Here is a 26,453-nt window from a genome sequence, read left to right as displayed (position 1 = left end):
ATTTGCTCTATCACCTTCCCTCCCTCCTTCTCCACATCTTCTCTCACTAGTCTTTTTTCTGAAACATTTGAGAGCAAACTGCAGATGTGACGTCCGATGACCACTAAATACCACAATGTGTATCTCCCCAAAACAAAAACACTGTCCTATAACCACTCTTCCGTCCCCGATTTTGGAAATCAGCACTGATATATTACTGTCCCATCCACAGACCCCATTCAGTTGTCAACTCTGATTCCTGCATTCTGGAACAGTTCTTCAGTCTTGCTTTGTCTTCCATATCCTCATACCTTCCATTGGATGACCCTGAGCATGGAGCTCTCTGATATTTCCTCTTGACCAGCCTCAGGCCCTGAATTCTTGGTAGGACTGCCCCATAAATGCCATTGAACTCTTTCCTGGCCCGTAGCGTCCAGTGGCCGCACCAGGGGAATGCTTACCTTGATCCCTGGTTGTGTGGGATGTGCCGTGCCTCTCCATATCAAGTCAGCGTTTTCCACTTTGTCAGTGATTATCTCTTGTGGGGAGATATTACAGGATTGTGTCAGTAACCTGTTACTTGTCAAACCGCAATCCGCCAGCCTTAGCCTCCATTAATAGTTCCCACCTGAATCAGCCCGGCACTCTCATGGTCACTAACTGGTAACTTTATGACTCCATTGTTCCCTCCTCGTTTTATTAGTTAGCATTCTACTGTACGGAAGAGCTTTACCTTCTGCCCCCTTGATTTATTTGGTCATTTTTTACATCAGTATGGACTCAGAAATTCCTCTTTTATTCAATTGGTTGTAATCCATTGCTACCATTATTCATTTTATGGCTTCAAGTATCCCAGATTTGGCTAGGAGGCACTCCTTCAAGCTGGATCTATGTCTTTTTGACATGTCCCCATTGTGTTCTTTTGTTTAAGCATCTTCTTACTTTCCATCTTTTTGCTGATCCAGCCCTAGAATAAGCTGTTTCTCCAAGGAGCCTTAGTTTCTTTCAGAGGAGAATGGTATTTTAAAAACCAAGATGTGGATGCATGTTAGATGTACTAATTGCTACTAGTCCGTTTCAAGACAGCACTAGGAAATGCATGTAGAGTCATGCATTGCTTAACGACAGGGATACGTTCTGAGAAATCTGTCCTTAGGCGAACTTGTTGTTGGGTGTACATCACAGAGTGCACTTACGCAAACTTAGATGGTACAGCCTACTACACAGCTAAGCTCTACAGTATCTTACAGGACCACCGTCGTATATGTGATCCGTCATTGACCAAAGCATCGTTATATAGCTCGTGACTCTATGTGATACGTTTAGACACATACACATCTAAATTTGTCAATACCTATTCCATGTATGCATTAAAATATGACTTCATCCTGATACCTCTAATTCCATTTTAACACCTCAGATTCTTTCTCTCTTTCCCCATTCTATATTAGTGAGTACCTTCCCCAACAGTGAGCAACTTGGCCTTTGATAGCCTCAGCATATTTATTTATTTACTTAAATTACTTTACTTATTTATCCACATAACCAACCTCCACCTACCACCTCCCCGGCCTGTTCCCACCAAGAGTCCTATGTCCTTGGATGCTGTCAGGCCCCTGCATGACTCTCCATCACCACCAGGCAGCCCCCCACCACCTCCTCCTCTTCCTCACTGGGAAGGGGTGTTGGGATACTGCTTAGAACTTGGAGGGAGGCCTGTTGTAGCAGTTTAAGTCCAGTAGCTGACTGGCCCAGGCAGTAAGCTATCTAGATCCTTCCTGCTCTGTCTCAGTGGGGCAAAGAGGAATTGGTGCCCTGGGTACCAGTGTCATCTGTGGTCTCTCACACCCCTGTCCCCTTGGTCTGCAGCCCTTCATGTATGGGGACTACATTGCCTATGACTGCTGGCTGGGGAAGGTCTATGACTTGAAGAACCAGATCATCCTGAAGCTGTCCAACGGTGCCAGGTACGTGGCTCACCATAGAGGAGCCGTCCGCTCCGCAGTGGCAGCCTGCTGCAAGGAGGGGAGAAGGGCGTTTTCTCATGGCCTGTGAGGACGGGTTTCATCGAGCGCCCTGGCAGGTGCTGCAGGCATTTGCAGCCTGACCATGGGATGGTCTCCTTATTGTTCTGGCCAAATTGTCTCACTCACTTTCTGTTCTTTGTTCTCTCTTGGCTTGGGGAGAGAAGCATTATTATTTAGTATATCTGCTGGGGCTGATGTTTTATTTTAGACACTGTAATGGTGGCTAGCCCTCAGATATGGAGTCAGCGTCTCGTTCGTTTTAGGAGAGTCACTTGTACCAGTGCAGAGGCCGAGCTGCAGAAAGATCCAAATTGTGCCATTTGGGGGCATGCCGACATTTCATGCCTCTGGATAACTCCTTTTGATATTGATCAGCACCAAACTGTGACCTGGCTGCCATGTCTCCCCTGAGACTCAGTCATGGTGCCCTCGTGGAGACCAAGCCCCTGTTCACTGTTTCAGGTGCTCCATGAACACAGAAGATGGCGCCAAGCTCTATGATGTCTGCCCACACGTCAGCGACTCGGTTCGTTTGCTCCACCCGGGCAGGCTTCTCGGCTTGGGGGAGGCTTCTTGCAGGGTGGGCTTCAGAGGGGCACCAGCCTCATTTTCCTTAGCCCTCAGGACTGCATGGGAAGGAGGACTTCTTAGCAGAGAGCTTGGAGCTGGCCCAGGCTAAGTGCTGCTTCTAGGCAGAGCAGTTTCCTAGAGAAGGGGGCGGCGTGTACCAAAAGGTCTAAAAGTTTGGGTGTGGGCAGAAAGTATTGGAACTTTTCTTTGCATTTTGTTAACTTTTTAGCTCGTTCTTTTAAAAATCTGTGTTTTTCTGTCTTGGAATGTATGCAGTATTTTACTACAATCTGATGTTGTAGAACAGTAGTATCAGACACAATTTGTAACAAGTATACTTGCGGGAGTGTATATGATCAAAGAAGTTTGGGGACCCCTGCCCTCTAGAGCTTTAGTCCTCAAAGTGTCACCCCTTGATAAACAACATTCACGTGGCCTGAGAGCTTGTTAGAAACAGAAGTGAGTCAATTATGCATTTTAAGAAGATTCCGGGTGATTTATAGGCACCTTAGGTTGAGAGGTGCTGCTCTGGAGTCTTAAGATTTGTTTCAGCCTGTGGGGGGTGCAGATGTGGGGCGAGCGGGGGCAGGGGAGGAGTGGGGGGCAGGTGCAGAGAGCACCTTCCCTGAGGAGGCATTGCTCACAAGGACTTTCTTCTGGCCCCAAATCCTACAGGGTCTCTTTTTTGATGATTCCTATGGCTTCTACCCGGGCCAGGTGCTCATCGGCCCCTCCAAGATCTTCTCCAGCGTCCAGTGGCTCTCGGGGGTCAAGCCAGTGCTCAGCACCAAGAGCAAGTTCCGAGTGGTGGTGGAAGAGGTAGGGGCTGGGGACGAGTGAGGGGTGGGGTCAGAGTCCTCGACCTCCACCTGGACGTGAGCTACTGCCCACGCCTTCCTTCCCTACTCTGAAGGCTAAGCCCTGCTATTCAGCATCTGGGCCCTGTTGATCTGAAAGGGTTTTGAGGATAAAGGGAACCCAGGCTGTGGTCATGGGGTGATCACTAGGCAGGTGTCCCCCGGCCTGACTGGCCTAGGCTAAGCAGGGTGGGAGAGTGGCGAGTGGCAGGTCCACTGGACCCTGACTGATGGTGATCCTGGGGTGGGGCCATAGGTACAGGTGGGGGCTGTTCTGAGGGTGTCGTACTTGGTGCTACACTATGAAGGCCTGCTTTCCTGCTCTGGAGATTGGGTGAGCTCTGGGCAGCTGCTTACAGAGAGAGCCGTTCCAGCCTGCTGACTGTGGCCCTGTCCCACCCACCATCTCCAGGTGCAGGTTGTGGAGCTGAAAGTCACGTGGATTACCAAGAGTTTCTGTCCAGGGGGCACGGACAGCGTCAGCCCCCCGCCCTCTGTCATCACCCAGGAAAACCTAGGCAGGTGAGTGGTTCTAGTGTGCCACCCACTCCCACAACCCCAGGGTCACGCCCTGAGCAAGTGTCTGGGTTAAAGTCACAGGTGCATTGAGGGCTGAGAACACTGCTGGCCCAGCCCCTGCTTCTCTTCCCTCTCCCCTCCCAGGGTGAAGCGTCTCGGATGCTTTGACCATGCTCAGCGGCAGCTTGGGGAGCGCTGTCTGTATGTCTTCCCAGCCAAGGTAGAGCCGGCCAAGATTGCCTGTGAATGTCCAGAAAAACTCTGCGCCCAGGGGGAGGGCTCTATGGCCAAGAAGGTATGTCCTTGGGGTTGGGGTTGGTGGGCGTTTGAGGAACTGGCCTTGAGCCATTTCCGCAGCCAAGAAGGACAGTCTGTGCTTTAGGCCTTGGGGGGCAGCCCTGATGACCCTTGCAGGCCACTTAGGTGTGTATAGCTGTCCCCCTCCTCAGACCAAGCTGCCTGGGGTCAGGCCTGCCTGGGTGTCCCATATGCCCAGCGCAGAGCCATGTCAGCCCTGCTCTCCACAGCTGCCGCCCTCCCTTCTGTGCCCTCACAGGTGAAGCGCCTATTGAAGAAGCAGGTTGTGAGGATCATGTCTTGTTCCCCGGACACCCAGTGCTCCAGGGACCATTCCATGGAGGACCCAGGCAAGAAAGGGGGGGCCAGAGCCAAGAGTGAAACAAGGTCTGCCAGTCCTGAGGAGACGCCCGATGGGTCTGCCAGCCCGGTGGAGATGCAGGATGAGGGCCCAGAGGAAGCCCCGGAGGCGGGCGAGCAGCTGCCCCCCTTCCTGCTGAAGGAAGGCGGAGACGACAGGCTGCACTCGGCAGAGCAGGATGCAGATGACGAGGCTGCTGACGACACGGATGACACCAGCTCGGTGACCTCCTCTGCCAGCTCCACCACCTCCTCCCAAAGTGGCAGTGGCACAAGTCGCAAAAAGAGCATCCCCTTGTCTATCAAGAACTTAAAGCGAAAACACAAGCGAAAGAAGAATAAAATCACTCGTGACTTCAAGCCGGGGGACAGGTAAACCCAGAGGGCACCCCCTCCTTTCTGGCTGAGTGTCCATCCTGAGACTGTCTCCTTGGTGACACACATGTGTGCAGTTGGGCTCACATGCACACAAGTGTGACACATGGTCTGCAAGTCCTGTAAAGGCTGAGGGATGCCCAGCCAAGACGGCGTAGGTGTCTAGGGTTGGCCTGGGTGGCAGGAAGAGATCTGGGAGTGGGGTGAACGGTGGGATGGTGGCGTTGGCCCCGAGTCTGGCCTCTGGGACCACGTTCACTTGAGCTTTCCCAAATGGGGCCACTCTCAGGAGGTCGCAGGGCATGGGAATTGCAAGTAAGCATCTACTGACCTGTTTTTCTTCCTTCTTGCCTGGGATTAAGAGTTTCAGGTTACCAGCCCCACAGAGAGGGAGGAGTAGAAAGAGTATCTGCCCTTTCCTCCGGGAAGTGTTTTGTGTGGCCTGGCTCACTGGTTCTGCCCTGCAGGGTGGCGGTGGAGGTGGTGACCACGATGACCTCAGCAGACGTGATGTGGCAGGACGGCTCTGTGGAGTGCAACATCCGCTCCAATGACCTCTTCCCCGTGCACCACCTGGACAACAATGAGTTCTGCCCCGGAGACTTCGTGGTGGACAAACGAGGTAGTGCCAGCTCCAGGAGGCTGTCCCTGCTGAGGGCCCAGGCGGGGCTTGGGAAGAATGGGCCAGAGGTCTCAGGGTCAGGGAGGAGACTACTCTTTTGAAGGTGACCTGCTCTTTTGAGGACTAGGGGAGCCTTTTCGGAGCTCTGCTGACATAGCTAGGCAACATCTGGGTTCTGTGCCCTGCTGTGGTTGAGAGGTAATAGGTGGGTGGGTGGCAAGTGGCACCACCAGGGCTCCTTAGCTAGTTGTGTCCCCTTCCCTGGTTTCCTAGTCCAGAGCTGCCCAGACCCTGCTGTCTATGGCGTGGTGCAGTCTGGGGACCACGTGGGTCGCACCTGCATGGTGAAGTGGTTCAAGCTGCGGCCAAGTGGGGACGACGTGGAGGTGAGTGTGTGCAGCCCCCATGTCTTCCTTCAGGGTTGCCTCCAGTGGGTTGGGTATGGGGCCCCTGGGCTCATGACAACCCATCCTGTGCCCCAGCTGATTGGAGAAGAGGAAGATGTGAGTGTCTATGACATTGCTGACCACCCTGACTTTCGGTTCCGCACAACTGACATCGTCATCCGCATTGGCAATACTGAGGATGGAGGTCCTCACAAGGAGGATGAGGTACACCCCTCCAAGTTGAAGTTCCATTGGCTGCTCCCCATCCCATGCAGTAGCTGCAGTCCCTGGTGGTGCCACCAGGTGGCTCTAGGAGATAAGACCTGCAAGTTCTCTCCCCGCCCCAGCCTTGAGCTCCTTCCCCAGCAAAGCCCACAGTGGAGCTGATGCTTAGCCTGACCACCCACACAAGGACTCACCCGCCTGCCGGGGTCAGACTTCATTCACGTAGCTGCTCCCTGAGCCCCGCTGGTTCCATTAGTTAGGGAAGCCCAGCTCCTTGTCCTAAGCGCCGTGAGCATGATGTCGAGTGCTGTAGGAGAGGCTCTGGGAGGCAGTGTCTGAGCTGGGCCTTGGAGAACAGGTGCGAACGTTGGGTGGGGTCAGACAGGTTCCAGGCAGAGGAAGAGTAGGAACAAAAATCCTGAGGCAGGACCCCCTTCCTGGGACTGTCAGGAAGCTGGGAGACAGTGGAGTGCTGCAAGTAGGAAAGGCGTGAGTGGGAGTTTGTGTATTCAACTGCCAGGGGAAGGGGTGGAAGCTCAGCGGACAGCATACGTTGGAAGTATTTGAACAAGGGGGTCCTACGCTTGAGTTGCTCACCATGGCCTCTGGCTGGCACCCACATCCCTTCCATCCTTCTGCTTCACCCTCGACACCCAATGCTGCAGCTCCCTTTTGGAGGTACTCTGACCCTTGCCTGTCCTGGAGAGCTGCGCCCTTGACCCTGTCCCATTTGCCCTGCAGCCCTCGGTGGGCCAGGTGGCCCGTGTGGACGTCAGCAGCAAGGTGGAGGTGGTGTGGGCTGACAACTCAAAGACTATTATCCTGCCCCAGGTAAGAGCCTGCCAAGACCCAAACAACTTGGCTTGCAACTGCGGCGGCTGGGCTGGGAGCGATGGCCTGTCTCCTGTCCCTCCTCAAGGAACAGGAAGACAGGTTCTCGGATCTTCCTGGCAAGGGAGTCCTCTTTTGGGTATTAGGGTTTCGGGGAAAGCTTGAGAGGAAGGGCAGTATTACACGCAAGGCCCCAGGGTGAAGGAGTCAGGAGAACAGAGAGGCAGCCCACAGCTGGCCCATAGTCTCGCCCTGCCTGGCAGCCTCTGCGGATTGCCAGGTGTGTGGAGGTTTTCACAAGCCTCCTGGATTTGCCTGGATCCCCATCTCACTATGCTAAGAAAACTCAGATTACTTTCTGTAGGAGATAGGGCGTCTCCCACCAACATTTCTAGGAAAACTTTCACAGATCAGGAAGAGAAAGGAGACGAGCTGGCCCCTGTCCCAGCTGGTGGGTTCTGAGCAGCAAGGCTGTTCTTGGTATCATTCCTTTGTCCCCTTGTTTGAGCCAATTTGCACACCCCAGCTCCCCTCTCCTGGTACCTTCATAGGGTGGGGAAGGGAGTGGCTCACCCCCTCGTCTGGCCAGCTGTTCCAGGGACACAGAAAAAGGATGTGACACAGGCCAGCTCTCCCAAACCTCCCCCTCCTATTGCATGTTCCCAGCTCCCCGTGCAGCCCCACAAAGGCCGCTGACCTGAGTCTTCTGGAGGTGGGGCTAGGCTTGCCGCCAGGGGCAAATGCTGACCTGACCAAGTGCACACAAGGACGGGAAGCTGGGACTTCGGGTCCTGCTGAGGGAGAGTGGGGCAGGTGAAGGCACCTCTCAGACACCTAGGCAGCACCTAGCACTGAGTGGTCCAACTGTAGAGTCTAGAACAGGAAAGGGGAAGGGTGGAGTGGGACTGCTGAGGCCTCGGTGTGCCCAGTCACCATCAGCTCTGGGGGTTGGGGTCCCTGGAGCCTAGGAGAGCTCTTCTGAGTTGCCTGCGCCCATCTGCCCCCAGCACTTGTACAACATTGAGTCTGAGATCGAGGAGTCAGACTACGACTCAGTAGAAGGCAGCACAAGTGGGGCCTCCTCGGATGAGTGGGAAGACGACAGTGACAGCTGGGAGACAGACAATGGGCTGGTGGAGGACGAACACCCCAAGATAGAGGAGCCTCCCATCCCACCTACTGAGCAGCCGATGGCCCCTGAGGAGGACAAGGGGGTGGTGATCAGTGAAGAGGCTGCCACAGCCGCCATTCAGGGGGCTGTGGCCATGGCCGCCCCTGTGGCTGGGCTGATGGAGAAGGCCGGCAAGGACGGGCCCCCAAAGAGCTTCCGGGAGTTGAAAGAGGCCATCAAGATCCTGGAGAGCCTCAAGAACATGACCGTGGAGCAACTTCTGACAGGCTCCCCCACCTCCCCCACCGTAGAACCCGAGAAACCAACTCGGGAGAAGAAGTTTCTGGATGACATCAAGAAGCTGCAGGAAAACCTCAAGAAGACCCTAGACAACGTGGCCATTGCAGAGGAGGAGAAGATGGAGGCAATGCCAGACACTGAGCGCAAGGAGGACAAGCCCGAGGGGCAGTCACCAGTGAAGGCTGAGTGGCCCAGCGAGACCCCAGTGCTCTGCCAGCAATGCGGCGGCAAGCCCGGAGTCACCTTCACCAGCGCCAAGGGCGAGGTCTTCTCCGTGCTAGAGTTTGCGCCCTGTGAGTTAGCCCTCATTGTGTTAACAGATCTGAAGGCCAGGTGCTACCTGCTCCCCGCCCCTAGCTGCCACCTGGCAGGAGGAAACCATTTCCCTGGTGTGGTCACCAGTCCTGATGCTAGGAGAGATGGGTGGGAAATGTGGGCTTATTCACCCATCTGGGGAGCACCCAGCAGCTGCTCCCTCCCAAGTTTCCCAAGGGTGGCAGCTGCATTTCCAGATGGAGCTCCCAGGGCCTCACCATTAGGGGTTGACCATTCTCTTCCCTCTATAGCAAATCACTCTTTCAAGAAAATTGAGTTCCAGCCTCCAGAAGCCAAGAAGTTCTTCAGCACAGTGCGGAAGGAGATGGCACTGTTGGCTACCTCGCTGCCCGATGGCATCATGGTCAAGACTTTTGAGGATAGAATGGCAAGTAGCCTGGCGTGGGCTTGGCATGGGCAGGGGCAGATGTGCTGTGTGGGTGCTCAGTGCCCGAGAGGCTGCCAGCCCTGGGCTCCTGAACCTCAGGACTGAGTAGCACCTGAGGGAGGCCGCCCACACTCCTTACAAGGCAGGAAAGAGGCTCAGTCAGGTGAGGAGCAAGAGTCCTCCACATGTCTAGGCCAGATGGTTAGTTCTTTCCTCCTCCTTTTAAAAGTTAGTTTTAAATTATACAATTATTACCTGAGTCTACCCTTCTTCTTCTTTTTTTTTTGTTTTAAAGATTGGCCCTGAGCTAACATCTGTTGCCAGTCTTTTTTTTTCCTCTTCTCCCCAAAGCCCCCCAGTACATAGTGGCATTTTCTAGTTGCAGGTCCTTCTAGTTCTGCTGTGTGGGATGCTGCCTCAGCATGGCATGATGAGTGGTGCTAGGTCCGCGCCTGGGATCCACCCTGGTGAAAACCTGTGCCGCCAAAGCGAAGCGCACGAACTTAACCACTTGGCCATGAGGCTGGCCCCTACTCTTCTTTTTGAAAAATTAGAACATTGTAGAAAAAACTAAAGTTGCCTTGACCAATCCTCACCTAGCCCACAGAGGTTATGACTTTAGGAGTTTCGTGGGTCTCCTTCCAGATGACCTTTTTGTATATATTTTTATGTTCTTATGCATCACCACAAACACGTAGTATTTTATATTCATGTATGTAATTTGCTATTTTCACTCAATAGGGTAACTTTTGAGACCTACCCATGTTGATTCACATTGATCTAGTTGTCCCTTTTTAGCTACAAAAAAAGTTTCCCTCATGTGGCCATGTCACACTCCATTTTCCACTTCTCTTTTCATGGCCCAGGCCCAGTTTTTAAGTCAAGCTGCCGGAGGCCGTGTGAGCCCCTCTTTGTTCCAGGAACGGGCAAGCCCATTCCATCTGCCACCATATTTATTCAACAAACCTTTACTTGGGCCCCTGCCATGTGCCAGGCACCATGCAAGATACTGAATTTGTGTGTGACTGAGCCCCCAGCTCTAGCCCAGCCCTGGAGGAAGAGGGGCACTGTTCAGATGGGCCTACAGCAGGCCAGAGACCACAGGGCAGGGCTGGCAGCTCATATAGGGTCGGTGTTGCTCAAAGTTCTTAATAATACTTTTGGTTTTTCTTGGGTTTTAGTGAAATTTCTTTTGAAAATTCCAACCCATCTCAGCTCTGCTGAGGGAAGCAGGGAACGGTATTTTTTGTTTTGTAGTGTCTTTTCCAAATCTCATACAGAAGGAAAAGGAAGTCGTGCGTTATCTTGAGGCCCAAAGGGTGGCACCAATAAAAACAGACACGAGAGAATTCTGTCATTCCCATTAGTGCTTTGCCCTCACCGTTTTCCTAGCTCATCCCTCACCCCCATGCGCATGGCCGTGGCAACTGATACCATGCCCCACCCCGACGCACACACAGATTTCTGATGTCTAAAGAGTCTCCATGATAACTCAGTGACGTGAGTTTCTTTGGTGGTCTCCCAGCACTTTCTCCTGGAGTTCAAATGCCCTTGTCCCTCTGGTTCTCTAAAAGCAAGTTCAGCCTTGCCATCCTGAAATGTACTTTCATCTTCTCGTCGGTTACAATTGTTGCTTGCCGTGCTGGGGTAGAGGTCAGGGCAGGTGTTTTGAGGAATAAAACTTAAAAGTAATGATTTATGAAGAAAAAAACCTGGTAAAATAGAAACTGGGTTGGAAAATTCCTTTTATACCAGGAGTTAAAAGATGCCAAGTAGGTCTGCACAGAGATATTTGCGTTGAGCTTCTCTGCTGCTGGTGGTGTCCGGAGTCCCAGGGAGCTGCTCTTCCGCTACTCAGTCCACACAGCACTCTGGAAAAGAGCAAACCCAGACAACACGTGCTGAAGCCCCCCACCAACCTCAGCCTTTCCTCCCTCTAGGACCTCTTCTCGGCCCTAATTAAGGGCCCCACTCGCACCCCCTATGAGGATGGCCTCTACCTGTTTGACATCCAGCTCCCCAACATCTACCCAGCTGTGCCCCCCCACTTTTGCTACCTCTCCCAGTGCAGTGGCCGCCTGAACCCCAATCTGTATGACAATGGAAAGGTGTGTGTCAGCCTCCTGGGCACCTGGATTGGAAAGGTGAGCACAGTGCCAGCACCCAGTCGGGATGTGGGGGGAGCCAGTCCAGGGGGTGTCTGGAACAGAGCTGATCATGCTGTGTGTGTGTTTCAGGGGACAGAGAGGTGGACGAGCAAGTCCAGCCTTCTCCAGGTGCTCATCTCCATCCAAGGTACCATGGGCGGGGGTGAGGGGGGTGGGGAGGACTGCTGGAAGGCACAGTGACTCTGGCCTGAGGTTCCCTCCAGGCCTTTCCGTCCCCCACCTCCTGCCTGTATCTCTGGCTGTCCCCTCTGGGGTTGAGATCAGGCCTGCCCTAATGGGCTTCTGCCCCACAGGTCTAATCCTGGTGAATGAACCGTACTACAACGAAGCCGGCTTTGACAGTGACCGGGGCCTACAAGAGGGCTATGAGAACAGTCGCTGCTACAATGAGATGGCGCTGATCCGTGTGGTGCAGTCCATGACCCAGTTGGTGCGGCGGCCCCCTGAGGTCTTTGAGCAAGAGATCCGGCAGCACTTCAGTACTGGTGGCTGGCGGCTGGTGAACCGCATCGAGTCCTGGCTGGAAACCCATGCCCTGCTAGAGAGGGCCCAGACGCTGCCCAATGGGGTTCCCAAGGACAGCGGCTCTCCAGAGCCGCCTGCTGTGACCGAGCTCTCAGACTTTGGCCGAGAAGAACCTGAGGATGGAGGGCTGGCTCCTGGAGAGGCCTCTCAGGGCTCAGACTCGGAGGGCGGCGCCCAGGGCCCGGCCTCAGCTAGCAGGGACCACACAGACCAGACTTCGGAGGCAGCGCCTGACACCTCGGTGCCGCCCAGTGTCAAACCAAAGAAGCGGAGAAAGAGCTACCGGAGCTTCTTGCCTGAGAAGAGTGGCTACCCTGACATCGGCTTCCCCCTCTTTCCACTTTCTAAGGGTTTCATCAAGAGCATTCGGGGTGTCCTGATGCAGTTCCGGGCCGCTCTGATGGAGGCGGGCATGCCTGAGAGCACAGAGGACAAGTAGCTGCCAGCCCTCAAGGAAGGAGCATCACAGTGGGGAGAGGCCAGCTGCTGCCTGCTCACTCCCTCCCCTGGAATCTGCCCTCTTCCCATTTTCTCCTCTGTCCCCAGTGCCAGCCCCCCATGGCCCTCTTTTTCCCAAGGTGAGTTTGATGCTGAAGTGCAAGAAGTTTTCTTGAGATGCTGCCATTTCTATTTTGAAGCAGTCTTTCAACAGGCAGGTCCCCTGTGGCAAAGAAAATCTGAACCTTGTTGCTGATTTTCCACTTGTCACCCCAGGCAGAATGTCCCGGCACTTCCTCCCTTGCCATCTCCATCTCAGGTCGGAGGCGGGGTCTTCCTAGGGCTGACACAGGGCCTCCCTTGGGCCCAGTGCTGTGCAGGTCAGCAGGACGAGTGGATGTGCCTTGCATGAAGTGTGGGTTGCTCTAGCAATTCCCCTAGTCCCTTTCAACCTCTTCAGTTCCTCTGCAGCTTCCCTGTGTCCCAGGCCCTCCTGCTGCCACCACTACCAGATCCTCCCTCGTCCCCCAGCATCACCAGTCTCCCTTGGGAGTTGCGGCTGCTATCACTGACTCCTGGCTCTCCTCTGGCCCATTTACCACAGGATAGCCCTCAGGCCTGTTGAACTTGCTCTCTAAGAGAGGTTGGGACCAGGCTGGGTTCAGCGTGACACCCAGGAGAGGTGGTGGCCCTCACACACTAACATGGAGTGAGGACCAGGGAGCTGCTGGGGAAGAAACAGCTGTAGGTGCCTTGCTCTTCTGTCCCAGGTGGCTGGGGATCAGCAGTTCTGGCCATAAGGCCTCGCCTGCTTGGACTGAAGAAGCCGATGTCTGCTCCCTGCTCAGCCCCATCCCAGGGCCCCAGAAGGCTGGAGCGGCAGCAGCAGCAGCACAAACAAGGCCAGGGCAAGTGCTGGGGCCTCTCCCGCAGACTTTGCACCTCCCACTATCAAATGCTAACACCAGGAGGTGGCAGTAGCTCACTGAACACAGAGCCAGCCAGCCAGCCCTCCCGTCAGCCCTTCGCTTACACACTGTAGGCTCGATCTGGGGAGAGAATGGCAGCGGCAGGGGTTCTCCTCCCTCGCAGAGACAGGCCCAGAGGTTTACAAGTTTTCTAAGCTTTTGATAATGTGAAGCTCCAGGTTAAGAGGATGCTATTGAGCACATTGCAGCTATGTAATTTTTGGTGTATGTATGTAATATTTAAGGTTGAAAGAAAATAAATCTCAAAAGCAAAGATATTAACTCTTATTAGAAAAAAAAGACAAAAAAAAAAAAGAAGCCAAAGCATGATGCGTCTTGTCCGCCTTAAGCTGGCTCCACACCTGTGCTGTGCCATAATCACCCAGCGGGCAGCAGCTGCAGGAAGGACGGAGCCGGACCACGGGCCGCGGCTTTTGGAGCCCAGAGTCGGTATCTTGTTTGAGAAACATCCAGAGTGACTGGTGGGGCTGTGCTTCCCAGTGCGTTGTTCATGTGGAGATGTGAATGCCTACTGCTTAAGATATCTGTATAAAGTGCTGTGTGATTAAAACTTTTTTTTTACTTGCATTTTTTTCTGTTTGGCTCATTCACAGTGTACAAAAAAGACAAGGTGGCACCATTAAACCTGCCTCTGCCATTCATCTGGGCTCTGTCGCCTTTCTTCCCCTCTGGGGCACCTCACACACCCCTCCCCAGGGGAAGGAAAGACTCCCCCAGTGCCCCAGAAGGCTCACGGCAGCAGCACCTTCCCCCTACCCAGGCTGCTGCCATGCCTTCTGCATTTGCAGTCAGGATTTGCGGGGCTGCGAGATCAGGATCTAGAAGTTCGGTGGATCGGTGGGTGCTCTTGCCTCCGGGCAGGACTGTTCCGTTCTTCAAGAGCCCATTTTTAGCACTGTCTGCCAGCAGCAGCTGTGGTCTCCAGGGACCTGTGTTGGACCAGTTCAACCAGTTCTGCTCCTTCCAAATGCTGGGAGAGCTGACATCGCAGCACCTGGCCTAGGCTTTAAGCCAAAGCAGTTGCCCAGTTTGGGCGATTGGCATCTGCCCCTCCTTGCTGCTTCCTTTTAACTCTTGCCCAACACTTCCGAACAAGGATGGGGTGGAGTAGGGCAGAGGCGGCCAGGGGAGACTGGGGGAGCCCTAGAGCCTTTGCTGGAACGATAGTAGACTCCTTTTAAAAAGGGTACAACTGCCTGCCTGCTCCTTGCCAATTTCCCCAATGCCTCTAACTCAGAGACGTTTCCCCTTTTTGCCGAGACTGGCTGTGTGGCCCTAGGTAAGACATACTAGCTGCAAGCGTCAGTTTTCCCAGGTGTGGGATGAGGCAGTTGGCTGAGCTTCCTGGCTTCCAGGCTGAAGGTGGTATAATCGCTGGGCAGGGCCCCACCCACTGCAAAGAAGCCTGGACCAGCTCTGGTCCTGTGCCCACCACCAAAATGACTATTTCCAGGGGCCAGTACCACGTGTTGCCCAATCCAGGAGGCACCATTGGGCAACACTAATGCTAAGAGTTGGAGCCCTGGCAGGAGCAAGATTCCACTCCCTCCCCAACACCTAGGATAAGACCATCAGGCTGGGAGTGTCACTTTATTTGGATTTGATTAACGAGGTGGGGCTTCCATAGGCAAAGGAATTCCACCAGCTGGGCTCCTGGCCCAGGGCCTCATTCTGGCCTTTGTTGGGCAGAGCCTGTCCCTCCAAAGCACAGCCTCCACCTTCCCACCCTTCTCCAGGAGTCCTCCTCCTCTCCCCACATGAGCTGTGGACAGGCTGTCCAGTCCTGGGGGAGGAGGGGAGACCCTGAGGCTCAGAGTGGACTGAATAGACAGACTGAGGCATGGCAAGGCCTTTGGAGTCATAAGGGCTCTTCTGGAGGTGGCCTCTACTCGGGCTTACGGCTGGGCGAGGGTTGTGGCTCCAGAGAGGGTGGGGGCTCCATGCAGCCACTCACCATCCAGAAGTAGTTTGGGTGCACCTGGCCCTGCACAGCCTCACTGGCCATCAACTCCCCGTCCACAGTAATCACACCCTTACCATCCTTTGGCTCCAGGCGGAAGGCAACCACAGGCACATACACCAAGTAGGGACAGTCATACTCCATGTGCCTGCCGTTCTGCATGGCCAGGAAGATGCGCAGCAGCATGGCCCGAGACACGCCTGCCCGTATGTAGAACAGGTGCATAGTGCCGGCCTCACAGCGGCCCATGGGTGCAGCAAACATCTCGCTGCCCAGATGTGAGTGCAGCAGCACCAGCACCAGCACAAAGTCCTGCTCTGGCACCACGGTCCAGTGGGAGGGCACTGGCTCCTCCAAGGGCACAAGGTGGGCATCCACAGGGCCCTGCTGGTTCTGCCGGTCCAGAGCCGGGGAGGTGGGCATCTTGGAGACCACCCTTTCTACGGGGAGGTAGGCCAGTTGGCCCCTGTAGATGCGTAGGGCTGCCAGGCGCAGGAAGGTGCCCAGAGTGAAGCGCACCTCCCCCAGGCACCGAAACTTCTCACTCTCCAGATCCACATCAGCAATGAAGCCCCACGCCAGGCTGAGCACGGAGAAGAGACGCAGCCCGGAGGCTGTTTGCAGTGACAGCAGGTTCATGGGCGCCAACAGCCGGCGGCACAGCAGCAGCGTGCAGTTGGTCAGCAGGTCTTCATCAGTCACCTGCTCAAAGCTGCAGGGGAAAATGGTCAGAAGGGGCAGGGCAGGAGCCCTGGCTCATCCTCCCCTTCCTTCTCCTGGGGAGTTGGGGCAGGCAATGTGACACTGGGTCCCTAGGGAGCTGGCAAGAAAGACAGATGGAGCAGGTGGAGGCAGCCAGCTGGAGTCACCAAGAGAGGGCCCCAGAACTGAGGGTCAAGGCTCCAGAGAAGGGGGAATGGAAGTTACCCCAGCATATGGGACTTAGAAAACCGGGCAGTAGGGTAGCACTGAGGGGAAACTGAGGCCCACTTTGGCCCTGGGCTCTCACCCGGCATAATGGTTCACAGAAGCTGCCAGAGCATTGCCAGAGCCAGCTGGGAGGCTGCACAGGGGCTTCTGGATGGCCGTCTCCCAGTCAGGCCGCTCCATGAGCCCGTTCACCACCTGTTGGAGCAAGGGTGGCCTCAGCCTGGGAAGCACCCCATCCCCCACCTACGCCCAGCCTCCTGGTGCAGGCCTCACCTCATGCATCAACCCATCTCCAGACATGACCACCAGCGCGTCCCAGTGTCCCAGCTCCTCTGCCCGAACCAGCTCGCGGGCGTGGTTCCGCCGCTCTGCTGACAGGGTGGCTATCAGGGCTGGGGGGTCCCTGGCAGGGGATGCTCCCTGCACCCCCTCAGAGAGGCACTCACCAGTGAGCAACAGCTTGAAGGAGACATCCTCCTGGGCCAGCAGGGGCTGCACGTGGCTCCGGAAGAGCTCCAGGGCCTTGCCCTTGCCCCCGCACGGGTTCAGCAGCACCAGCACGTGGCAGGGCCGTGGGAGCTGGCGCTGGGTTCCCCTCGCTGTAAAAACAAACCCGAAAAGGCCGCGTCCAACCGGCCACTAGGGGGCTGCGGATCACAACAGGGGCACTGGGATGGAATGTGGTGCCAGAAATCCCCTGGTAATTGACCCAACAGAGCCTGGTCAGAGGCAGCAGCCTCCAATGGGGAGCTCCAGGGTGGAGCACCACGCCCTTGACAGCCGGGTCCTTGGCTCAGGCCCGACTAGCTTCTGGCCTCGTCAGGAAAGTGTTTCTCTGGAGCATCTCCAGCCCCTTTCTTTTGTCCAGCTGACTCTGGCCATCCTTCCTGGCGAGGGAGAGAAAGGATCCCCCTACAGCCCTTCCCCGCCAGACCCCGACAAACCTGGATCCATAACCTCGACCCGCGGCTCCCGCTGCCAGGGGGTCCCCAGCGCTGTCGGGGCGCTGCCCGCGCCGGCGTCTCCTGCCTTCAGTTCCTTATCGATGCTGCCCAGGCGGGCGTCACGGTGCTGGCTGTGGGGCTCGCCCTCCCCGCCTGAAGCCGGGGCAGTGGGGGCATCCGCGTCATTCCCTGCAGCTGCTGGATCTGAGGGAGAGGAGACAGCGCTGGAGGAATCCGGAGCGGCCCCTGAGGTGGCGGACGCCCAACTAGATCCTCGGGGAGCGCGCGCTCCAGCATCGCCTAGTTTTCCGAGAGGTCCAGAGAGCCTAGGCCATCAAGGGCGCTCCCGTCCTAGAACTGAGCCCCCACCTCCATAGGCGAAGGGTCTTTTCCTGGGGGGTTTCCTGACGGGGTCTCAAGTTCTGGCCAGAGGGTGAGCCCCGTAGCTCTCTGGATCAAACCAGCTCCTCAGCCCCCCGGGGGCTGCCAGGGGGAGGGGAGTCCAGTTGCATAAAAATCCCAGAACTCGAGCGGACATCGCGAGGTATGAAGCTCGGGGTGAGCCATCGCCGCCCCGAGCCAGCGGGGTTCCCTACCCCGAGCTTCAGAGCGACCAGGGTCCCCGCACGCACCGCACTCTTGGGAGCAACGCCAGGGGCGCGCACCGCCTGAGCCCGAGACCCGCAGCCAGCTGCCGCCTCGTTCAGCCCAGCGCCGAGTGGGCGCGGACGCAGCGCGGTCCGTGGCCAGTTCCCCGAGCTGCCCAGGAGCCACGAGCGGCGTGAAGGCAGGGCGAGCGGCCCTACCCAGTCTGGCCGGTTTGTTGGGGAGGTGCCACCTCCGTTCTCTACAGTGGCCTCGTCCCGGCCTCAGCCTCGCGTCTGAGGGACAACTGGAGCGCCGGGCAAACGCTGACTCCACGGCCTCGCTGCCTCTGGCCTCAAACTTTTCGCTCAACTTCGCCATCCCGCGCTGCTGCGCTGGGAGGGCGCTGTGGCTCCGCGCCCGGCCTGGCCACGCCCCGCGCTCCTTGCACTCTCCGGGGTGGAACAGGCACCCCGCGTGGCCCGGGCCCGCGCCCGCCCGCCCCAGGTCTCACCCGGCCGCCTGCGGCACAGTCAGCGCCCACGGCTCGGCCACGCGCAGGCTCTGGGCTGGGTCCCCGGACCTGGCCACGCGCCCCCGCCGCTCGGAGTAGGCGACCTGCGAGAAGGCGGCGCCGCGGCCGGGCAGGAGGAGAGGCGGAGGTAGTCGGCAAGGCGCGGAGCCCCGGACCCGGCCACGAGCAGCGCGCCGCGAGGGCCGCGTCCCGGGCGAGCGAGGGTGAACGCGCAGCGCAGGCCACGCGTGAACTCGCCGCGGCGCGCAAAGTCGGAGCGGCGGCGAGTAGAGCGCCGGTTGCGGGTGGCTCAGCGCTCCGGGCTGCCCCTCGGCTGCCCCTCGACGCTGGGACCTGCCGCTCAGGGTCTTTCCGCAGAACTACCCGGGCGGCAGGCGGCGGGCATACAGAGTCCCCTTCGCGCACCCCGCCCAAGCCCCCCCGGAATTCGAGGCCCAAACCCCGCCGGCTGCCCCCCCTCCGTGCCGGGGCGTCCCTCCTGCCGACCCCGTTTCTCCCCGGAGAACTATTTTTAGCTTCCTGACGCGGCAGCTCGGCTTTGCAGCCACCAAGCCCGAGGCAGCCAGGCGCGCCATCCCAGGGAGCGACAGGGATCGGCTAGGGGGCTGCGGTCTGGAGGAGGGGCCCTTGTCAAGAACCTCAAAAGCTGAATCCTTTCCCCAGAGGACATCATTGAGGATCACTTGGGCCAGAGAAGCGTCACCGCAGCGGGCGATCCAGGCCCAAGCCCCTCACCCACCCGGGAGGAGCCCGGCGGTGTAAACAGGCCTAGGGGTCCCCACTGGGATTGGAGAGCCAAGCATCAGCGGGGCGTGTCCCCCGCCGTCCCCACTGGCTTAGCCGGAGGATGCAAACGCGCCTGGGAGTTTTCACTTCAATGGAGGCAAACGGGGATGCGTGTGTCAGTGTGTGTGCGATATACATATCACGGGCAAGTGTCTGACCTGAAAGTGTCCGCGACCAACTTGAATTAAATCCCTGGGGGTTGTTTGCAGAGACCCGGAGGAGGAAGTTGCCAAGGCCGACTTGGTGACCTGACTTGGTAGGGCCAAAGTTAGAAAAAACCAAACCCCTGTAGGACGTTGAGGCGGTCCAGGTCCAGGCTGCAGAGTGCCCACGCTCACATCTGCCCCCACCTGGGGGGCAGGGAGCGGGGCCCAAGTGTCCCGGGAAAAGGCGGGAGCAGGGGGCGCAGGCTTAGATGCGCGGGTTTCGGGCCGGCAGCTCGGCGCGCGTGGCGGTGGTGCGCGCCTCCGCCCTGCGCGGTCCCCGGGCAGCCCTAGCTGGGTCCTGAGCGTCCGGAGCGTGTTCCGGGAAGGTGACTCAGCGACGCGCTCAAGGGTCGAGAAACCCCGCGAAACTAGGGACAAGAGGAGGGAGCTGGGGTGTCGTCACCCTCTCGCAGCGCTGCGTGTCCGCCGAGGTCTGGTCTTGAACCTCCGGGTCCCCCACCCCCTAGGAACCCGGCGCGGGGAGCGGAGGGCTGTGTTCAGCCGCAGTGCTGTGGTCACGCGACGCGGGGACGCGAGCGGCGGCGGGAGACGGAGGCTCGGTGCGGCAGCCGGGCTCCAGATCCCACCCCTCCTCTCTTTCCCTATCCTCCAGCGAGAAGTCTGGGCTTTGGCTCCTAGAAGACGGGGGACGTGGAGCAGTGCTCTCCGAAATCTCAGGTTTGGGGGGAGGTGGCTGCGGAGACGGCCAAGGCAGCTTCCTCCTTCTTCTCCCCCGCTCAGGAGGGACCCTTCCATCAGGCCTGAAAAGCTGCCGTCTTAAACCTTGGAGTCTGATGGGAAACTGAGGCACAGGGAAGGGAACGCCTGGCTGTGCATGAGTCCGTGGTGAGAAAGCTCGCCTGCCACAGGATCCCTGTCTTCCTTCCTGCGCTGCAGGCTAGAGCCCCTGGAGTCGCGGGGGGCGGAGTTGACCAAAAGCCAAGCGGGCATGGGGAGGCGGGGCAGCCTGCTGGGTTCTTTATCCTGTCACCTCCGGGGGACCCAACTCCCCTCCCGACTCAGGCGAGCCCAGTGGGAGGGAGGGGAAGGGCAAAGCCCTCTGGCCCTGGTTCCAGTGCGCACAATGGCTCCTCTGTGCTCCCTGCCGCCTCTCCCTCGGCCCCCCTCACCTCCACGGCCTCTGCTCTGCCCCCTCATTCTTGTCATTCACCTCCTACCTCCCAGGCTGCCTCTCTGCAGGCCCATACCGCCTCCCAGGCCCTGTCTAAAGAACTTTCTCTCCTCTCCAGAAACTCACCCATCAGTGTCCCTAGCCCAAGAGACAGAATTGGGCAAGAGCAAGATGCTCTTCCTCTTTCAACGATTGGGGAAACTGAAACCCTGAGAGGTGAAAGGTCTTCCCCAAGCTGCCAAACCAGTTCCCAACAGAGAAGCAACTCCAGGGGTCCTGACCCCCAGCCTGGAAGGCTGAGCCTACCCCCGGCTGACAGCTGCTGTTGGCCTGATGGGTTGCTTGCCACAGAGCGACCCCAGTAACCCAACGTCTCAGAAAAAGTCTCCCCGAGAAAGAGGAAGCATCTTGAAGCCTTCTCCAGGCTTTGTCCCCCAAGTCCTGATTAAGCAACTAGCTGCTGTGCCCAGAGAGGCCTACTGTGGGCCTGGGATCAGGCTTGACCTGACGGGGTGGCCAACCCAGAGCAGGTAATGCCTGTCTCACAGTGGCAAGAGTCAGCCTCTGCCTCTGCCCAGCCACCGGCTTCCTCCTTTTGGGCAGCCTTCCCAGGGAGACACACCTGAGAACCCGGGGTTTTTTCTTCTTCAGAGAATGAAAGCATGCATTCACCGGGCCTGGCCCCAGCTCTCTGGAAACTTGGAGCCAAGGCCACCAGACGGCAAATGACTTGTTTTTATTGGGAGACGATGCCTGCCATCTCACCCGTCCCTGAAGCTACCTTCCTGGGAGGTTTCGGCTCCGAAGGTGAATTGCAGGGCCTCAAGCCCTCCCTTGGCCACAAGTCTTTTCTGCCTAGGAGACCACAGGACAGGGGAAGGGAGTGTCCGGCCCTGCAAACTCTTTCTAAGACCTGTGTTGTGGGACAGACCGAATGTGGCTTTCCATTCTGCGAGTTTCCTCGATGCTGGTGACCATGCCAGACACTGGGGGTGGTGCGGCGTGTCATACATGGAGTTCCAGGAAAGCAGACGGTCAAGCAGGTGTCTTGGTCACCTCTCGGGGGGTTCTGAGTTTCTGTTTCTGCAGTGGTTCAGCTACTCAGGGTGAGTGCTAGGGTGAGTTTCGCTCTACGCCTTGCATGTCTCCTTGTCCTTGTGAGTGTCCTTGGGGAGGCCGGGAATCCAGATTTCTTCTGAGCCTCTGGGTTCTGCCTCCCACACGCCTCACTGGCAGGCCTGCTGGTCTTGGCTACCATCCAGGGGAACCAGCTTCCACAGCTGTCTCCATGTGGAAGCCTGCAGGCCACACCCGCTCCACTCCTCTCAGTTGCCTGCCCGCCGTCTGAACGCATTTTTGTTAGTTTCCTGGGATCATAATGACAAAGTACCACAAACTGGGTCTCTGAACAGAAATTTACTGTCTCACTGTCCTACAGGCCAGAAGGCCAAGAGCAAGATGTCAGCAGGGTCAGTTCCTTCCGAGGGCTGTGAGGGAGAACCTGTCCCAGGCCTCTCTTCTGGCTTCTGGTGGTTTGCTGGCCAGCTTTGGCGTGCCATGGCTTGTATACACATCACGCCAATCTCCGCCTTCGCCTTCGCAAGGCCTTCTCCCTGAGAAACATCTGGCTGACATTTGTTGTGTTAGGGTCTGAATTATCTTCCGTGGGCGTGTTCTTTTTCAAAAGCAAATTACTCTGGGAGGGAAAACCAACAAGTTATTGGACTCTAGTGTGAATTACTGTATCACATATTTAATTTTAAAAATATAACCATACAGTTTCAGGTGGCTTGAAAGAGGAAAATAGTGCATGCTCCCGTGGGTGTCGGAGAGGGCTTCTGGAATCTGGACCTCCCCACCTCCCAGTGTCATCAGGGAGCGATGGGTTGGGAGGAGTTGTTTATGTCTTTGCTGGCTGCCAGGCTTCCCTGCCCAGGCTTGCACACCGGCCTGGCTCCTTGACTTTCAGATCTTACCTCACACCTTGATTTATGGCATCTCTGGCTTCCTGAGCAGATGGATTTTTTCCCCAGTCCTTGGAAGAACAAAGCTGAGTTTTGTGTTGGTATATTAGGTTTCTATTGCTGCACAAACTTGTTATCTCGCAGTCCTGGAGGTCAGATGTTTCAAATGAGTCAGCAGGGCTGTGTTCCCTTGCCTGTCCTAGCTCCTGGAGGCCACCTGCATTCCTTGGCTCTGGACCCCTTCCTTCACTTCCAAAGCCAGCAGCATAGCATCTTCAAATCTCTATCTGACTTTTGCTTCTGTTGTCACATCTTCTCTGACTCTGACCTTCCTACCTCTCTCTTACAGGGACCCTGTGATTACATTGGGCCCACCTGGAAAACCCAGGATACTCTCCCCATCTCAAGAGCCTTAACTTAATTGCACCTGCAAAATCCCTTCTGTCATATAAAGTGACATATTCACAGGCTCCAGGGATGGTGACGTGGACATCTTTGGGGGGCCATTATTCTGCCAACCACAGATGGGTAGGGAAATAGTCTGGGAACTGTGTCCTCAGCTACAGAACCTTCTTTCTAATATTCCCCACCTCCCCGGCACCACCAAGTGAACACAAACCAGGAAGTTGCTTTCCCCCAAAGAAGCATTTGTCGTGTGGGACTGAAAACACTCTTGCTTGGATTGACCTGTGGTTCTATAGACTTCATGGCCTTTGGCTCTTTGGGCAGAGGTCCCTATAAAGAAAATTGGTTTCCATTTTTAAAAATTACCCAAGAGGGAGAAAATGGCATCTTTGCTAACGTGGTAATTATAGGATTGCAAAACCCCAACTTTTCGCCTGAGGAAAGGTGGGAAGCAGACCAGCCCATCCGTTTTCCCATTTTCAGCCTGGCAGAATCCTCCACCCGGCTTTGCAGGAAGGCCTTGCCATGAGCCCCCTAGCTGCCAAATGGAAATGTGTGGCTCTCTCAGCTCCTGTCATGTGACTCGACAGTCCCACTGTTTCTACTTCTCTGTGGTAAGGCTGGACGAGACCAGCCACATGGAGAACAGTGGCTAGGAACATTCCACAGGCTCCTGCTGACATCAGCTCTGGTTTGGGCCAACAGCAGACTCTGGCCTGGTCTCCGATGCCCAACCTGCCATCCTGGACACGTGTGAGGGGAGAGAGGATTCCCTTTGGAGCCTGCAGCCGGCCCCCTGCCCCACTACCCCCGCTACACTCACGTGCTCATTTATGCCGGTTTGGAGACCCCTGGCGGCAACTAGTATAAGTGCTCACTCAAGGGGAGAGGAGCCGACAGCCGCCAGTCAAACTGCCTTGGGCAGTTCCCAAAAGGAAAACTTCTGGGAATCAGGAAGAGGACCTGGCACCTCTGGAGCAGGAAAGTGGAGCTGCTTTCATCTTTTAGCAGCCCTGCATCCAGGCCAAGGGGATGGGTGTGTACACGGTTTTCCGGGGGCTTTTTGTTGTGCAATGTTTTCCATTTCCACATCTCTCAAAAGCTGATATGTCCTTGGGTTGTTCCCAAACCAAACAGACATGGGCTGGACACAACCGCCAGCTGGGCTGTGCATTTGCGCTAATGGTCTGGGGCTGTTTCCTCCCACCTGAGGGTGGACCCCCATCTGTACTGAGGGAAAGCGACATCCTTTCTCACCCCATCAAGGGAAGCACACGCTGCCTCTGGGAACACCGTTCTAGGCACCCTACTGGCCCCTGGTGGCCACCCCAGGGATGTGTCCCTCTGGTCTTTTATCCAAACTGCACCGTACAGCGGCTCAGGCTTCCTCCGTAGAGGCCCACTGGGGAGGGGCGTGCAATAGAGGGGCACGGGTGCCCTGCTTCACGCTGCAAAAAGACGCCGAGCCTGGAGCGGGGCTTGCCTCCCCCCGACGCTCATTATCCACATTCCAGAAATAGAAATCCCCCTTCCCTGGAGGCTCGCTTCCTGAAGGTCAAACCCTTTGATTCTTTCCAGACACAACCCTGGTAATTTAAGTAATGATTATACCGGATGGGCTGGACAGCTGGGGCCAGGGAGGAGGGCTCAGGGCAGGGGACGCCGTAACCTAATTCCACACACGTGCCTCTAAGCCTTTGTGGAATGAAGGAAGTGATGATGCTGTGTTGATCCGACAGGAGAGCCATTTCCAAAAGTAGAGTTCCTTGTTCTCTGCTCATTGCCCTGAAGTCCTGACCACAGCAACGTGACTAGCATCTTGAGGATGAGTTAAGATGGCATTTCTCCTTCAAGGCAGTGTCAGATGATGCTAGCAGCCTTCTCCAAAACCCACTGTTTCAAAATGGAATGAGGAACGACATGATTCCCTGGCAAAGCTTACAGACTAATTAGGGAAATTATTTTTAAAAAACAAACGAAAAATGGAATGGGCCCGGAGAGTGCTCCTGAGCACTGAGGAGCCTATAAGAGGTGGCTGGAGAATGTTTCTTTTCTTTTCTCTTTTTGTCTCCTTCCTAGAACCGCGATCAGTTTGGTTCTGCACACAGAAGTCCTTAAGAAACGCTTGTGGGCTGACCTCTCCCAACCGCATCCTTCTGGCAGATGCTACAGAGCGCCCAGGGGAGGGAGCTGCATCTGGGCGCCAGGTGGCCGCTGTGGTGGTGCAGAGAGCTCAGGAAGTCCAACGCCCCACCTCCTCCTGGCTCACAGAGCAAACTGATGGGTCTTGGGAGGGGGGGACAAACAGCTCCCAGGCGGAGTTAAAACCACGACATCAGTCTTCCTGACTCAGCATGGCCTAGAAAAATCCATAGCATCAGAACTTGGCATTTGCAAACCCAAAGATCGTACCTTTTAGGCTGCCTTCTGGTTGCCATGTGACAAGTGTCTGCAAATACTTTTTCAAATTGAGAACTTTGAGCGCTTCAGGAGGGAAGGCGCTCAATACCTGCAGTACGTGATTAGCGTGGGATCCGATCTGTGGGCTTTAGCTCTTGGCAGCATAAGTGTTATTCCAAACGGGAGAGGCATGTGGCGTCCTCAGCGGTGGGTCTGTTACCCCATTTGCAGCCTTTAGCAGCAGGGGGAGCCATGCTGGCTGGGGAAAGGCTGAGTGGCAGCCTAGAACCAGGCAAACCCCAGGACATGGAGGGCCCGAGGGCTGAGTCTTTGAGATCTCAGGCATTTATGAAATTCGAGGACCCTGAGTGGGACAGCAGAAGCCTAATTCTAATTCTGAGCCAAGACCTGCATGTTGTGAGTGCTCAACAAAGACTAGCAGGTCAACCATGAAAACATAGCCCTAATAGATGTGAAAAGCAAAGCTAGGATTACTCACCAGCCCTTGAGAAAAGTATCTTTTAAAAATGACAGACTCCAGTTTCCTCAAAAAGTTAAACATAGAATTACCATGTGACCCAGCAATTCCACTCCTTGGTACATACTCAAGAGAAATTAAAATATACGTCCACACAAAAACTTGTACACAAATGTCCATAACAGCTGTATTCACCATAACCAAAAGGTGGAAACAACTCAAGTGTCCATCAACAGACAAGTGGGTAAACAAAATGTGGCACGTCCACAACGTGTGATAGTATTCAGCCATGAAAAGGAGTGAAGTGCTGCTATGTTACCATGTGGATGAACTCAAGAACGTTATGTGAAAGAAGCCAGATGTAAAAGGCCACACAACTCCATTTATATGAAATGTCCAAAACAGGTAAATCCATAGAGACGGAAAACAGATTGGTGGCTGCCAGGGGCTGGGGAATGAGGAAATGGAGAGTGATGCTTAAAGAACGTGAGTTTTATTTTGGGGTGATGAAAATGTTTGGAACTAGATAGAGGTGATGGCTACGCAACATTATGGATGTGCTAAATGCCACCGAATTGTTCACTTTATGTTATGTGCATTTCACTTCAATTTTTTAAAAAACAAGGGACTTGATGGAACTGGCAATGTCGCTTTCAGGATCATTCTTTTTTTTTAAGTGATTTTTAAAAAAATTTTTTCCTTTTTCTCCCCAAAGCCCCCCAATACATAGTTGTATATTCTCCGTTGTGAGTCCTTCTAGTTGTGGCATGTGGGACGCTGCCTCAGCGTGGTTTGATGAGCAGTGCCATGTCCTCGCCCAGGATTCGAACCAACGAAACACTGGGC

At 55.8% G+C, this 26,453-nt stretch overlaps 2 protein-coding genes and 1 long non-coding RNA gene across 9 annotated transcripts in view; 2 read left to right on the top strand and 1 right to left on the bottom strand.

Moving 5' to 3' along the window:
- The window catches only part of UBE2O (ubiquitin conjugating enzyme E2 O), a 64,790-nt gene extending 50,867 nt beyond the window's left edge, over nt 1–13,923 (top strand). Inside the window, exons 4-18 of one of the 2 annotated variants that reach the window (XM_044744346.2) lie at nt 1,849–1,946; nt 2,469–2,532; nt 3,252–3,395; nt 3,846–3,955; nt 4,097–4,172; nt 4,509–4,981; nt 5,452–5,606; nt 5,880–5,992; nt 6,089–6,217; nt 6,959–7,048; nt 8,056–8,752; nt 9,026–9,162; nt 11,103–11,306; nt 11,400–11,457; nt 11,624–13,923. In XM_044744346.2, coding sequence (XP_044600281.1) covers nt 1,849–1,946; nt 2,469–2,532; nt 3,252–3,395; nt 3,846–3,955; nt 4,097–4,172; nt 4,509–4,981; nt 5,452–5,606; nt 5,880–5,992; nt 6,089–6,217; nt 6,959–7,048; nt 8,056–8,752; nt 9,026–9,162; nt 11,103–11,306; nt 11,400–11,457; nt 11,624–12,294 — 3,219 coding nt within the window. In that variant the 3' untranslated portion in view covers nt 12,295–13,923. Of the gene's footprint in view, nt 1–1,848; nt 1,947–2,468; nt 2,533–3,251; nt 3,396–3,845; nt 3,956–4,096; nt 4,248–4,508; nt 4,982–5,451; nt 5,607–5,879; nt 5,993–6,088; nt 6,218–6,958; nt 7,049–8,055; nt 8,753–9,025; nt 9,163–11,102; nt 11,307–11,399; nt 11,458–11,623 lie in introns of both variants that reach the window. The other variant, XM_044744345.2, reaches the window with a different exon arrangement.
- A 930-nt stretch (nt 13,924–14,853) lies between these two features.
- On the bottom strand, nt 14,854–20,455 carry SPHK1 (sphingosine kinase 1). Of its 6 annotated transcripts, none has more exons than XM_070483667.1 (6): nt 19,181–20,455; nt 17,117–17,320; nt 16,619–16,771; nt 16,446–16,540; nt 16,252–16,367; nt 14,854–15,954 (listed from the first exon to the last, which is right to left on the bottom strand). In XM_070483667.1, the coding sequence occupies exons 2-6, from the start codon at nt 17,124–17,126 to the stop codon at nt 15,168–15,170; spliced, it is 1,161 nt and encodes a 386-aa protein (XP_070339768.1). In that variant the 5' UTR covers nt 17,127–17,320; nt 19,181–20,455; the 3' UTR covers nt 14,854–15,167. The 6 variants fall into 6 exon arrangements, with proteins under 6 accessions (XP_070339768.1, XP_070339769.1, XP_014695387.2 ...); XM_070483668.1 differs by lacking the exon at nt 19,181–20,455 and adding an exon at nt 18,875–19,009; XM_014839901.3 differs by lacking the exon at nt 19,181–20,455 and adding an exon at nt 17,713–18,206.
- Nucleotides 19,967–25,796, top strand: LOC139040084 (uncharacterized). Its single transcript, XR_011493942.1, has 3 exons — nt 19,967–20,074; nt 21,012–21,167; nt 24,809–25,796. It is a non-coding gene; the product is annotated as an uncharacterized lncRNA (long non-coding RNA).
- Nucleotides 25,797–26,453: the final 657 nt, after the last annotated feature.

Source organism: Equus asinus, chromosome 13 (assembly GCF_041296235.1).
Source record: "Equus asinus isolate D_3611 breed Donkey chromosome 13, EquAss-T2T_v2, whole genome shotgun sequence".
NCBI lineage: Eukaryota > Metazoa > Chordata > Mammalia > Perissodactyla > Equidae > Equus > Equus asinus.
The sequence above is the reverse complement of the archived record's forward strand: the minus strand, read 5'-3'. Positions and strand labels throughout refer to the sequence as shown.

Bases quoted from the DNA above. Each gene is read 5' to 3' on its own strand.
- SPHK1 (XM_014839901.3), bottom strand. From the start codon at position 18,082: ATGGCGAAGTTGAGCGAAAAGTTTGAGGCCAGAGGCAGCGAGGCCGTG. The intron at 16,368-16,445 runs GTGAGGCCTGCA...TTGCTCCAACAG, and splicing joins GAGATGGGTTGATGCATGAG to GTGGTGAACGGGCTCATGGA. The intron at 15,955-16,251 runs GTGAGAGCCCAG...TTTCCCCTGCAG, and splicing joins TCTGTGAACCATTATGCCGG to CTTTGAGCAGGTGACTGATG.